A 15,263-nucleotide genomic window follows, 5' to 3' on the forward strand; every position below is an offset into this window, starting at 1 on the left:
GAGCTGGTTACGAGGGACGATAGTGACGCAAAACGCAGGAACGGGCGCTAAAGAGCGAGGCGTCCGTGTGCTGTGCAATGTCAGAGCACGTTAAAGATCCCCAGGTGGTCGAAATTACTCCGCAGCCCTCCACTACAGCTCCTCTTTCTCTCTTTCCACTTTAACTCCCACCTTCCTTCCTTCCCTTAAGGTGCAGTTCAGGTGTCCACAGAAACAAGTGTGACAGATACTGCGCCTTTCCCTTCCTGTGAACCCACTATATATATAAGCTAAAGAGCTGCGCTCTAAAAATGTATGCATGCAAATCTAAGCGCCCTTCAAGGACACGCGCATATCCAAGGCCGCCAAGTGCGCGCCTGCTCACTGTGTTGTCAAACCGGAGCTGTCAAGAGTCCTGGGGTAGCACGGTGTGATCATGGCTTCGTGTGTTGCTGTGTTGAGGCACTGTTCTTTCTTATTTTCACGTCGTCTTGTACTCTACCTTTTCTTTGCATAATAATGTCATAACTGACATCACTGCAGTTACCGAGTACTCTATCAACGTCTACGCTTTGTGCATACAGGACAGAAGGCCCCCTGTTGTCCCGATGTCATCTGACATTTGACAGCGCAATGCAATCTCATTTAAAAAATGGCATCTCTCATAGCCTGAGTCACTTTGAGATATTAAACCCCACTAACCAAACCAAACTAACCCAAGAAACAACTTTATTGGTTGGGGTGGCATCAAACAAGGCTGAAACAAAAGTAGGCAAGCAAGATTCTGACACCCGAACGAACTGATACTTCGAGCTAACCAGCCCTGGACTAATACTGCAGGTGAACTGAGGCCAACAATAATGAAGAGCGGGGGCTCAGCACTTGCCTGCGCTTGCGTCGGCCACGGCTCGGGCGATGGCACTGCTCGACACTGTCCTGTTCCGGGACATAATCTCTTCAAATTCGGCCTCGTTGATGGGCGGGTTCAGCGGGTCTTGCCTGCACACGTGGGACCCAAGGCAGAGAAGAAAAACGGCATCGTGATTAACTCGCATCACAATTTCGAGGTGCAGGCTCAAACACAACGATGGTCCACCAACAACGAGCACTATCAACGAGACTGCAGACTTACAGCCACATACACACACAATTTTGTTTACCGCCACCGTGGCAGGTGACTACAAAGGTAATAGTGGCCCGTCTAGATCTGTCCTTCAACCACCCCTATCACAGAATTAAAAACAACTCATATGAGCAGATTCTGAGGGAGTCTAGTTTTCCTCCATAGCACGATGCCCTCAACTGCAGGTGTTCCATGCAACTCAAAAACCTTTAATTTTTATTTTTTATCTTGCCGAGAAGATTTTAGCAGCCCCTGGAACAATGTTACACTTAATTTGTGCTCTGCGCTAATTGTGAAGCCACTTCTCAAGGCTTGGAGAGGCTTGGAGAAAGCTTTGCAACAGCACCTGCCATTTTCTCATTGTGTTTATGCAATAAACTTACTTGCTCAGGCAGTGTGCGACACCTTAGTGTCGAATACTGCCTTAGTGTGCAACAGCCCCCCCCCCCCCCCCCCCCCCACACACACACATTTACAAACGAACAGTACACTGTTCCTCCTCATGTTAGTCACACTGAAAGCCTGCATGAGCACACTTTGCATGCTGTTAGTGGGAAGCCATAAGATGTGTTAGTTTAGTGGTCAGCACACAGAGAGCATTCGTAGCATAAATACTTTGAGGATGAAAAGGCTTGCTTCTTCATGTCACGCCTGTCATGTTGGTCTCTACAGTGCCTGGAACAGCACGGCCGAACACAAAACGGTGCACTTCAGAACACAAAATGGTGCACTTGATGCAAAGCTCAGCCACTTATTTAATTTCTGCCATCGTTTAGAAGTACTGTATTTACTCACATAATCAGCCCCCCCCCCCCCCCCCCTCCCAATTAGGTTCTGTCATTGAGAATGTACTTTTCTTAACAAAAGTGTTCTCCATTTTTTTTTGTGCATCCTTCAGTTTCACGCAGTCATTGTTGCAGTCTGTAGTGGAGACTTTATCAGCCTGCCAATAACATTTTGGAGTGTCACCTTTAGGAAAGTGCTTTATCCTGTCATGATTGAGAGCCACTATCACAAAGTCAAAGGATCACGCAGTGATAACAGCCAATTCCGTTTGAAGCGAACATAGCTAGCAACTGCTGACATGATCAGAGGCTGACCGCGTGCTACTGCTGGTGGATGGATGGACAAACGGACAAAAAAGGTCTGCCGTAACCCCTCCACCCACGTAACGAAGCCCCCAAAACTGATATTATCTTTTCTTTAATAATAATAATAATACATTACTTAGTAAAATAAAATAAAAAAGATAAGTAATTACAGTAAATTTACTTCATTAATTGATCTTGGCATCCATGACACAATGTTTGCTTGTAATGTGCACTAAATTTCGCGGCCTTTCCTGTAATGCTGTCTCTCACTGCCAAACGAAAATATAAAAGTAAAAAGGCATGCACCCAGGCTTAGAAGCAAATTGATCAATTGTCTTCAGACTGACATGACTGCTCTCGATTTCTTTACTGGCCGAGTGAACGTGTGATCCTGTAGGCTGCCGCACTTGCCCACTCCAGCAGAAGTTGCTGAAGAAAAGCATACCCAGTGTTTATTCGTGAACGAAGCCAGGTCACTAACATTAAAGAAATATTTATGCACCGGAGGGGCAGCTCTCCTAACAAACTTGATATGTTACCGCTCTACACCTAATACGTGCACCATGTCAGCAGGGTTTTCGCAAGCGAAGCTCGGATCACAAGCAATAGGCAAGCAACACACTTGCAAGGAAGAAGTGCTGGAGGTTACCAACAGCAAGAAACTGTACAATTTCAACAGAGCAAGGCCCAACAACATCAGACCACAATAACTCCACACTAGCCATAGCACCGGTCAAGCTGTAGATCTTTCCACTAAGAAGCACAGTACCTCCCTCTTATTGGTGGACTACCACACAAATGTCCATCTCCAGACAAACCACTAGGCCCCCCCCATTTTTTAAATATTCTCTGGCTCAGATAAAAGTACAATATGCAGGCGATGTCCCACAAGCCAGCCGCATGTCATGCCAGGATAAAGTTCACAAGACAGCCTATCAGCTCCCGCCACAGCCCATTCCAGAATATTAGGTCCATAAGTGTGAGTGTACCTTGATGGTATGGATGACGGTGCTGGTAACATGCTCCTGTTATGAGAGAACCAAAGAGAAAGAAACTTAAAAGGTGCGAAAAATAAAAACGCACAGGGACAGAGCTCTTGACAGAATGCTGCAAAGAGTAGGCAAACATGGCTGCGCACATGGCAGCATTTCATGCAACGTACGCTCCAGTAACTAAAAAGAAACGTCACACAGAAACAGCAAACAGAATACACTGTGCCTCAAGACTGTTAAAGATAAATAACACAGAAAAGGTCTGCCCTTGCCAGGAAAACTGACGAAACACAGTTTCCCTGCTTAGCTCAAGTCCACCTTTTGCATAAGATTTGGCCTCGTGCCATCCAGGGAGGGCTTGGAAATTTGCCTGAACACTGGATGAGAACAATCGCATGTGGGCACTGCGGCCACAGTCTGCTTCGACAACATGTCAAATGTACATGCACTTAAAGTGGCAGGTGCCACAATGTGCCATCTGCACCTGTCATCATCGTGAGACTGAAACCCGTTGTTTTATTTTCAACCACTGAAGAGGCACACAGCTGCGGAATGTTCATGTTAAAAGAGCTAGTTCACTTAACTATCTGCCTATGACTTACACGCACTGTTGCTTAAATTCTCATCCAAATGTTCTTTAGGAGGTAGTAAATCAGCTCTACAGTAAACTGAGGTCCTCATTAAGCTGGTTGCGTAAGGTAAAAAAGCAAGTGCTCATGTTTTTTTCCTTTCTTTTGTACTGAAAGACAAACTGCTGCGTAGCTTTTTGCTGTCTCTACACCGCTCTCCTTCAGTCTTTCTCTTCCAAATTCTCTTTCTTATGCAAAGTAGCATGCCAGCAATTTCTAAAAGCCTGCTAAATTGTGTTTTTCATTAAAGGATTTCTTTCTCTCTTAACCTCTACCCTGTGCATGTTAAAGAACCCCTGGTGGTCGAAATTATCTGCACTCCTTCACATCCTCCCCTATAGCATCCCTTCGATCCCGAGTCGAATTCGGATGTCAAAACCCATAAACTAGACAATAAACTAGAAAAAAGATGGGGGGGGTCTAAGGTCTAAAGCAATGGGCAATCAAAATCAAGGCTTTCACATCTCTGTTTTCGATACGCCAAACAATTTTTCTTTTTCATCATCAGCATTAATTTTGCCTGCTACACACAAATGCCACGCAACAGTGACAGTAAAAAAACTTACCACATCTTCTCAACTCATATGTGACCTTAATTGTAACGCAGTATCTTTTAACATGATCAAAAGAAGAAAAAAAGTGTAAGCACTTGTTTGTAACATGCACCAGACCTTTACTTTCAGTAGCATCAAATGCATGCAAGGCCATCCGACTGCCTCTTAGCAGACCATCATGAAGCAACAGATATGAAAGAACCACTCATTTCATATTGCAAACACAAAAGAAAAAAAAAAGAAACCCTGATATAATGATGCGTGCAACAAAGAGCTCACCACACATTACACACAAACATTTAGGCTATTCCAGAATAGTACAAATCCACTGGTGACTGCTATGTCCCCTACCAGACATGCACATGCATGTGTGCATCGTTTCCGCACAAAAATTCTCAGCAGTGAGTCCTTTTTTATTTTTGATTCAGTTTAGGAAGAAAACAGTTCTGTGGTCTTAAAGCCTGGAATGAATATGACGGGGCAGGCATTCCTCCTATGCTTGACCCATGACATCTTGCCCTTCCAGCAGTAAACCATTGCGTTACTTTGAACAATTATGTCGCATGTATTTTACGCACTATGCTTTTAAAGGCAAAAACCAATAGATGATGCTGGCGGCTCTGATGCAACGATATTAAAGCAGAACCATCACTAGTAATGCAACTACATATTTGTACTCATGCACGTGCTTTTTTTTTAACCTGAAACAACCTTTTCCACCACACAACTCAGCATGCTGTGAGGAATTTCACCCACAAATTAATGGTAACTTTATTAGCGCTAAACATTAACCTGAAACAACTCCCCCCCCCCCCTTTTTTTCCCTTCCTTTTATGCCAAACGATTCAACATGCTGTGAGGAATCCCATCTCCAAATAAGTATGTCACAGCAATACACCTATAGTTTAGTCTAATATTTAGTAAACTAAATTAAGAAATAAGAAGTACGTTCAAACAGGATGTGCTAGGTACTTGCCTCGGATCTACTGAATAAGGGAGGCTAGAAGACGGAGGGGGAAAAAAAAGATCAGAAGAAAGGAAAAAGTAAGTAGTACACCAAAATAAAAAAGTAAAATAAAGAAGCCAATGCAGATTAGCAAACCCAGAACAGAACAGCAAAAACAGATGCCCCATGTAGAGGCAAGCATAAGCACAACATGGAGCACACATAAGAGATATCAACAGAGGACATAGCAGCCTGATGCACGGCAGTGACAACCTTTCAAAAAACTAAATACTGGCTGCATAAGCAGCCATTGACAGTCAGGGAAAAGAAGACTGAATTAAGCTAGCCTCAGCTCAATCCTTTTCCCATGTCAAATTTACCCACAAGTGATGCACATCAAAAGCAGACCCCACAAACAAAAAAGCAAGGTGCCCAAGAAACACTGAACGAGTAAAGCAGCAGAAAATAAGGACACACTGCTAACAGCATGCAAACTTTCAATTCATCAGCCCCTGGTTCTGCACTGTTTGCAGGCTTATCACTCGAAGAACAAAAAAGCCGCCTGCGAGTGCAGTTTCCTCCTGCGAGGCCAAGCTCTATGCGCTGCCTCCAATTAAATGCAGCTTGCCCCGCACGCCGTTTTAGAGTTGTTAAGGCCAGTGGTCATCTACCATGCACTATAGTGATAACCACATGAGGCGACAATTTGAGGCAACGCAACACGCCGCCAAAGCATTGCCGCTCGTTGAGTCGCTCAGGTTCTGGGTTATAAAAAATTTCACCTGCCACCTGAAAGCAGCTTGCGAGGCAGCCAATCACCAAAAGCTTTGGGGTATGCAACTTCCGTTCTGTCTTTTTTGCAAGTCAAGTTTGTTTGCCTGACCCAGTTTGAGGGAAGAACCTGGGACCGTATTCCGAGTTAGCGTAATTATTGAAAGTGTCGCCACATTTCCGACCTCGAGTCGTATGATTGGTAAAAATGCCGAACTGGATGTCACTCTGGTTCCGGCGTCTCCACCAATCAGACGACTCGAGGCCTGGAAGGTTGCGACACTTTCAATAATGACACAAACTCGGAATGCGGCCCCAGCAGACGTTCGCTCCATCTGATCCGTGCACGTTCGTGCATATATATACGTGCGCATTGAGACAGTTCACTAAAAGCTTGGTAAGGTAATAAAGGAAAGAAAGGCTGCTGTGGCAAGACATTAATTTTCGTAAGAGATGGGAGAAAGTCACTTATTGCAAGTCTGGCGCACCACTACGCTGTCCCTTAGAAAAGCAATGCATTACGAGAATTTTTATCATCGTTTTATCGTACTTCATGCTGTTTAGTGTTAGAAAGGCAACACTAGCATAACTGTACTATACTCCCCTTGACCGAACAACGAGGTATAACAGAGTAAAACTGAAACCGCGCTGCTCTGTCGCCAAGTCTGTCACCACATCATGCCGGGTACGCCAGCGGCAACGACAGGCAATGGCGGTGGCGTAGCACGACGCATCACCAATGCATGTTGCGTCGTGCAACTACCGCTTCAATCAGCAAAGGAAAGTCATGGCTTGACCTGCTTGTTTTCACAGCAGAACCATTAGAATAACTCATGCAGTTTCTGTAGTCGGGACAAGTTTTCTTCCTAACCTCTTACAGTAGTTTACCTGCTTCGCTTGCTGATCTCACTTCTCTCCACCGGCGACTCAAAAGGCTGAGAGGGGGTGCTACGTCCCATGCACAGTACATTATGTTTTTGCAATTATTGCCAATCGCCGGTGGCTCATACTTAATTTACTAGCGAACAAATATTTATTATGCTCCACGCTTCCTCCCCTTGCAAAAATTTCATTTGTATTAAGCCCAGTGCAAGATGCTTTATATCTTTGCCACTGATGCAATGACATTGTTCCCGTATTCTGTTAAATTTGATGGCAGAACATCAAAATAGCCAGTTTGGAGCAGTTTTTGAGCAATATTGCATTTTGGAGCAGGATGGAGCAGGGAAAGCGGTTTAGAGCAGAATGGAGCAGCACTTCCACCCCAGCCTGCTCAGCAATACAAAAAGGAAAAGCACAATGCAGCAGCACAGTAAGCACCAAAATGTGGCGAAGGAAGCAGACTGTGTTATCCAGACAGGCGGGTGAAGGTGATTTCCAATGCACGTGCGTGTACGCGCGCGAGAGTCAAGCACAAAACGATGCGAAGAAAGATGCATAAGAAAGGAGGCCTAGTCGAGGCCTGGTGACTGACCTGTCGTTGGCTGGGCCGCGGTAGTCGTGGGTGTACTGAGTGGGAGGAGGTCTGCCGTATGGGTCTGACGGTTGTGACGACGTCGGTGGTGGGGGCAGCCCGGCATGTTGCGGGAAAAAGGCTGGGTTCACGTGGGGTGCTGGCGGGGGCACGTTGGTCGCCGGCACCACTGGGGGCACCACAAGGCGGAAGGAAACCAAGTTCGCCCCCTTTTCACACAACGTGCATGTCATTTGATACGAGCTTGGCCCCAGAGCCCCTAAGGTGGACAGCTTCCCATTTAGGTTCTCATGTTGGCGGCCAAGCGCTTTGGTATATTACAAGATATGATGCTTTTCTTTGCGATAATGAACAAAGCCTCGTTTACTGTTTGAAAAAGAGTGACTTTATCCTACAGTGCGCAATCACATTGATCTTACATTACATCCTGCCGCTTAACCAAACCTACACACACACACACCGCACTGCTAGCTAGCCAGTACCCACTATTTTACGAAACTGCTCAGGCCACATTGAGCTATACGCTTCCCTATGTTTCCCAAACTTTGCAAAGTCTAGCTGCCTGCCAGTTAAAAAGTAAAAAAGCATTCACAGAAGAGATGCAACATTGTTGATAGTGTATACAAAACACTATCAACAATGTTGCATCACTGTCATTTCTACTAGTTTTTTTTTTGTGTGTATTACAGTTGAACCTCGATGTAACGAACCTCAATGTAACGAAATTCGCAACGTAATGCAGTTTTTTCATTTCCCAATCACTTCCCCATTGAAAACGATGTATTTTTTTCGCGATTTAACGAAGTAATTTTGTACCGCACTTTCGATGTAACGAAGTCCTTGCGCATCGCATGCATGTGCCAGGAGCGACTTTCATAATCGAGTGAGAGATAAAAGTTTAGCCGAGACAAAACGTATTTTGTATTTGCCCTTTTACTGGCAATTTTGCTGGCAATCTGGGAATCTGCGAGAACGTACAGCCGCGCCATCTGTCGTACGCATACGAAACCCGCGGCACGGAAGTTTCAAGATGCGTCACGCCATGACGCCACTGGCCAGTCGGAGACACCGTGGTCGGAGATAAAGCGCAAACCGGAAATACGCGTATGTGAGGCCTGAGGAGGCTGACAAAGAGCGTCACGTTGTTGAGTTCGACTGACCTTCCTCCATGGACTGAGGCCTACGAACAGCAGCAGCGTTTCTTCGACTTGGCTCCGTTCATTGTGCAGCGAGTTTCGTGTCCATGATGAGTGCTCCTCGCAAGAGAAAAGTTTTGCCTATGGACATGAAAGCCAAGATCATCACTGAATGAACGGCGAAAAGAAGAAGACTGTTGCCGAAAGGTATGGACTTTCGAAGAGTTCACTGTCTACGATTCTTAAATTGAAAGACAGCATTATGACTGCCGTTAGTGCGGGTGGCTCGGGCCTGCAGCGGATAAGATCAAAGGAGGCAGGCTACGTCGACGTAGAAAAGGCCCTCTTCACGTGGTTCTTGGATGTGCGTGCCAAAAACATGCCGTTGAGCAGGGCCATTCTACAACAGAAGGCCCTGAACTTCGCTTGCATTCTTGGGTGCGACAACTTCAAAGCCAGCAGCGGGTGGCTCCAACGATTTAAGGAGAGGCACAACATTGTTGGAAAGGTGGCCAGCGGCGAGTCAGCCGAGGCGAACGAGATTGGAGCATCTGACTGGCTGCGTGATCGTGTCCCGGGCATTTTGGCACGTTTCGACGTCGCCGACATTTACAATGCCGACGAGACAGCATTTTTCTATCAGCTGTTGCCAAAGAAAACATTGGCGCTGCGAAATGAAAAATGCCATGGTGACAAGCACAGTAAGCAGCGTTTAACTGTTCTTTTCTGTGCCAACATGAATGGCAGCGATAAGCGCGTGCCATTCGTAATTGGAACAAGTGAGAAGCCGCGCTGCTTTAGCGGAAAGAAAACGATGCCTGTGAAATACACGTCAAACACGAAGGCGTGGATGACGCGGGATTTGTTCACAAAATGGCTGAAGGACTTGGATGCTGAAATGAGCAAGCAGGAAAGAAGCATCTGCCTACTTGTGGACAACTGCTCCACGCATCATGTTCAAGACCATGCGCTCACCAACGTCGAGCTAGAATATTTTCCCGCAAATTGCACTTCCCTGATACAACCACTGGACCAGGGTATTATTAACAGCGTGAAGTGTTCGTACCGCAAGCGGGTGATTGAAAGGCTGCTGCTGAACATTGAGCTCAAAAGAGAGACCAAAATCGACGTATTCATGATGCTATCGTGGTCATGGGAGTCCACGAGCAGTGCGATTATAGCGAACTGCTTCAAAAAGGCGGGCTTCAAGGATGGCATGCACTCAAGCCAAGAACTGGGTTGCGAAGCTAATAACGACGACTACGAAAGCATGCCAACCACGTCCAGCACAGACGTCGGTGACTCGTGGCAGCTGCTCTGCGATCAGGGTGGTGCTCCCAGCGACGTGACGCTGTTTTCAGCGACGCTTGTGCTCTTACAACCGAAGAGTTGGATGATGCCGCTGTAATTCAGAGTGTCACCGACACGGGAATAGAGGATGACGACTCTGACCAAGATGCCCATGTGGCGAGCAGCGCGCCTACACCGACGCAAGTCATGGATGCGCTGGATGTTCTGCGTGCGCACGCGGGAGCGCATTCACATGAGCAGGCCTTGGTAGCCCTGTCTACATACGAGCGCCTTATAATGCCGACGCTTATTAAAAAGCGTCAGTTGAAGTTGATGGAGTTCTTTGCTGCCACATGAACTGGATCGACTGCACGTACTTCCCAATAAACTTTTTTTTTCATGAAACAGTCTCGTAATTCCATGAATAACACGACCATTGAGTAAGTAAACTGAATTTTCTTGCAGCATCTTTTTTTTTGCGTGCGATGTGCTCGTAGAAAAAAAAAAAAGTCCAATGTTGACAAACTGATAGAGCTAGTGTGACCGTACCGTTAAAACGGGCGAGCGGCGAAAGCAAAATAAAATAAATCGTGCCCTGGTCGCATACAGCGAATAAATAAAGTGCAGAGCAAGAAAAGCGACGTAATTAAGCACTGAAAGAAACCGTTCACTTAACCGTCACATAAGCGTTCGCCCGCCGTCAGCAAGAACGAGCCACGCCCAAGGTAGCTGCGCCTGCGTGAGCGACGCGAACATATTTTTCATTCTTTTTTTTCTCATTGATGCGTCCCTGCCGGCAAATGTTTAATGATGATGATGATACCGGTGGCGACATCTTGTGGCGACTTAGAGTACTAGGCACTGCGCTCGTTCTTTGCTATGCGCACACGGAGAAAAATGATGCCGTCGCGGTGTTTGCTATCACTCATTATGCTCTGTGATATAGAAAAAAAAACATCCGGTGCCCTTGTTAGCGCTACTATTACTAGATTTTCTTGCGTATTTCCTCAATAAGTGTTTTACAAGTTCCCATCAACTAGCAGTGTTCCACAAACCAGTTACACTTTATTTTGACAGCTGAAACATGGGAACCTCGTCGCAACGAAATTCGCGATGTAACGAAATTTTCGGCTGCAAGTAGGACTTCATTATATCGAGATTCAACTGTATTAGGTATTTTAAGTGTTTCACGTTCTGCTTTATACCCTTTTCATATACACCTAGCTGCTATTATTGTATTGTAGAGATTGTTACTTCATTATGTAATTAATGCTTGTTTGCGCATACTGCTGTAAATTCTTTGTAGGGTGCGTCGACCTCTGTCAAGCCTTTTTCTGGCTTTTTGTCGGCGCACCCAACGTCTCCACGATGTTGAATAAAATTGAATTAAGATGCAGGCACTGAGTGACCACTTTGGTTTGATTAGTCACGGTCATAAACACATGAATCAAACCAATCATGCGATAAATATTGTTCCCAAGTACGAAAATCTAAGGCCGTGCGAGTATTCGAAATTTAAAATACAAATCGTACGTTTGTTATTCAAAATTTCTGAATATGCAAACATTTTCAAATTCACTGCAGTTTCATCGCAATGCTTGACCACATCCTCAAAAATGCAGTGGGGACACTTTGTGAAGGGTCTTCCAGACAGTGTGTGCAAAGCAGAACCCTTAAAAAAAAAAAAAAAAAAAAAAAAAAAAAAAAAAAAAACGGGAAAAGGCATCGTTCTCACTTCGGTTCAATCTCAGATGCAGACAACCGTCATGCAGGTGGTCATCAGATACAATTACTAGGATGCAAAGGCTTTTCAGCATTTTTTTTTTTTTTTTAAAGCCATTCGATATTTCAAACTTTCGGTTAATTTGGACATTTTTTTCTGGTCTCCTGAACACCACATTAACGACAGTTTACTGTAGACACCAGCAATATGACAGCTCCACACGGTTTCATGCAAGTCCTTTTTGTAAATAATAATAATAATAATAATAATAAAAAAAACCTATAGAGTTTCTCCAAAAAATATGTACTTAAAAGGGGAAGTGGGTCTTAAAATATATTTTTTTCCTTATTGGTCCAATCTAACAAACATTTCAGTCTTGATCAGTTTTTCATGCCGATTTGAAATCTGTACTTGGATTTTTAATAGCTACGCTGGCTCAGGGACTGCTGAAGATTGAAATAATAATTCAAGGGTACTTCTTATGGGGCTTTTTGGCAATTTCGCTTTGCAAACACAAAAAGTAAGTGCATTAAATCAATGCCAAACAAATGTTCTAGGGGGTGATGCTATTTTTATTAACTAGAAAGCAACTTATACGCAAGGAAACAGACCAACTCTTGCTACATGCACTTTCATTTAATTCTCTCATAACCATGCTAATTTGCAATTAGCACAATTATACTACTGCAATATGAATAGCATCACCCCTTAGATCTTTTTGGTACAATTGTAATGATACCTAGTTTGTCAATGTCACTTAAAACAACATAGAAAAAAGCGCCATAAGGCTGAGTGATATGCCCAAAATCACCGAAATGAAAAAACGAGTTTTAGACAAATGTTACTTTTTTTAGAATGCAGGTACAGCAATATGAGTGACATCAATGTGTAGCTCTGCTCTTCAAAAGAAAGTCTAAACTAAATATGTGACAGTACCATGCCCCCAAAATTGCAAAAGCTCGTCATAAAGCCAGTACTACCCCAAGAATCAGCATGAGAAACTACATTTATCCTTCCACATGCCTGTTCCAGTTCCTTATAAGGAAAAGAAATACTTAAATTGTGCAGTAATGTGGTATCCCCATATTAATAAACTAGTTTTAATTTTTGAGTAGGGTATATACTGTGCAGTTCTAGTTTCATTTTTTGCAACTAATATGTGAAGTCTGAAATAAACAAGACAATTTTTGTCATTTTTTAATTTTCCTTATTTTTAATTTCACTCATCAGATATTTGATTCGATATTTGAAGGCAATTTATTTTTCCCCCACACTCGTAGTGGATTCGTGTTAGAAAATTTCGATAAGCGCACACCTTCAGTCAATGCATTTGCAGAGACATTGAGCACACAGTGACTCAGCCTCGAAGTCAACACTCTCTGCTAGCTCGACCAGCGGTGACCTCTCCCACCTGAGCACCAACAACAATCCCATACTGTCAGTACCACGGCTGCGTGCTTAAAGTGAGACACCACCTGCTTAGACCAAGGTGGGCAGCTCACCTGGTGGCGGCAGCCGATTGGGCGGCATACCCGGAGGAGCAGGGCCAGGAGGAACTCCACCTGGGTGTGGGGGTGGCTGGGATACAGGGGGCAGCGAGTGCATCCCTGCTGCATAAGAGAGAGGAAGGGGAGAAGAGGGCACCATCAGCCCACAACCGAGAAGGAAACAATGCACACAGAAAGGAACCATACCATCCGACAACAGCTCTCATGGAAGCAGATTTAACCGGGAGAGAAGGGTCTGCAGTTAAACATAGATGCAAAAAAACCTCCACGTAGCAAACCCCTTAGCGCGACAAAATTTACAAAGGAGCCATTCGATAATCTGAATATTTAATAATTCAAAACTTTTCCCTGGTCCTGTGAAATTGAAGTTTACGAGCTTTCACTGTACTACACGCTTTAGTAGCAAACAAGCTCTAGCAAAATGCACAAAATATTAGCTACAACATACAAAAAAATCTTTTCCCATGAGAGTCAAGAATGTCGCACCAAAAGGCATTGGATGGAAATGATGCTCAAAAATAGTAAAAGATAATAGAACACAGAAAAAATTTCAGCTAATTCAGCTTAGTCGGCCACATGTGAAGTACATGCTCTAGTACAGCATCGGCTCGAAGATGGATAAAAAGATTTAAAAATGTGAAGGACAGAAGCTTGCTGACACGTATCTTTAAAAATGTGTCAGCCATGCCGCTGAGATTTAAAAAGAATGTTATTCGAGAATGAAGCGCTAAAGTGTTCACAGATGTTTTCATTTTCCAAGTCATTTCAATATATGTTGATGCAAAATCTGATTTAGTTATGTGTATACTTCTATTTGTGTTTGCTTTGGTAGTGTGAGTAAAACTTTGAACACGTACAGCAGTGTCCTGCTACCGCGTTTCTTCGCCAAGATGTCTGGTTGAAAATGGAAGTTCTGAACAGCTCATGCATTCGGTAAAAAATGAGACTGGCAACCTCGAACGCGCAAGGAGTTATCGAACCTACCAGCACCGGCGATGCTTAGAAAGAGCCAATGCAGCGCGCATACGGAAGAATCGGTGGCAAGTACAGTAAAAGCTTGTTAATTCAAACTCGAAGGGGCCGAGAAAATTGTTCGAATTAACAGTCGGGCACTGGAATGAGCGCCATCGTGGCCCACCGTGCTGGCCGAGCCTACATTTTGACTCATTACCATGAGTAAAGAGGGCTAGGCGCTACTGCACGTTTACGGAGGGCGATTCCTATAATTTTTGCAATCGAGCCGCAACGACGAATGAATGGGACTAATCGGTCAGTCATGCGCCGCAAACAAGAACCGGAATGCATTTGTGTGAGTACCGAGCTTCAAAACATGTTTATTTACACGGAAAAATAATCGGTAATGTGCGTTTGCTTGCGCTTCTTGTGCCGTGACTCCACAAGCATCGACTGCAGCTTGCCCAAGAGTTCCAGCGCAGGATCCGAATTCTCACCGACGGAAAAGTATCGTGCAACGAGATCGAGCGCCGACGCTACTTCACATGCACTAGGGGGTGGCACCGGATCGTCGCCTTCGTCGGACTCTTCATCGCTTTCAGCCGTGTTCGCCACCCGTGAGCCCTGTGGAGCACATGCAGCCGCGATTATATCCTCATCACTCAAGGGCCCAGACGTCTCCACACCGTTGTCAACGTCTTCAAAGGCGATACCCTCCGACAAAGCCGCGTAGCCATGGTCGAGCACGACGGAGTCATCAACAGACGAAGCCTCCGCTACCTCTGCGCTGCATGCTTCTGGGGCGTCACCGAAGCCACACTTGCGGAAACAATTTTTGATAGTTTCTGGCTTGACGGTATTCCACGATGATGCCAGCATGTGGACAGCTCCAAGACATTCGATGTCGTACGACTTGCCACTGTCCAAACAAAGAAGTCTCTCTAGGAGGTGGCGCCTGTATAGCGTTTTTAATTTCTGAATAACTCCAAGATCCATAGGCTGGAGCACAGAAGTCGTGTTTTTAGGCAAAAATATCAAGCGGATTGCTGCCAGTCCACTCACGTCACAATGAGCTGTACAGTTGTCCACGAAC

At 44.9% G+C, this 15,263-nt stretch overlaps 1 protein-coding gene across 2 annotated transcripts in view; it reads right to left on the reverse strand.

The window, feature by feature from the left end:
• The window catches only part of LOC146190527 (cleavage and polyadenylation specificity factor subunit 6-like), a 54,912-nt gene that overhangs the window by 8,451 nt on the left and 31,198 nt on the right, over nt 1–15,263 (reverse strand). The window contains exons 12-16 of one of the 2 annotated variants that reach the window (XM_084600923.1): nt 13,211–13,315; nt 7,560–7,728; nt 5,345–5,368; nt 3,183–3,218; nt 866–978 (exon numbers count right to left, since the gene is read on the reverse strand). In XM_084600923.1, coding sequence (XP_084457049.1) covers nt 866–978; nt 3,183–3,218; nt 5,345–5,368; nt 7,560–7,728; nt 13,211–13,315 — 447 coding nt within the window. Of the gene's footprint in view, nt 1–865; nt 979–3,182; nt 3,219–5,344; nt 5,369–7,559; nt 7,729–13,210; nt 13,319–15,263 lie in introns of both variants that reach the window. The other variant, XM_084600922.1, reaches the window with a different exon arrangement.

This window comes from Amblyomma maculatum, chromosome 4 (assembly GCF_055883805.1).
Source record: "Amblyomma maculatum isolate TAMU_Amacu chromosome 4, ASM5588380v1, whole genome shotgun sequence".
In the NCBI taxonomy this organism is placed as follows: domain Eukaryota; kingdom Metazoa; phylum Arthropoda; class Arachnida; order Ixodida; family Ixodidae; genus Amblyomma; species Amblyomma maculatum.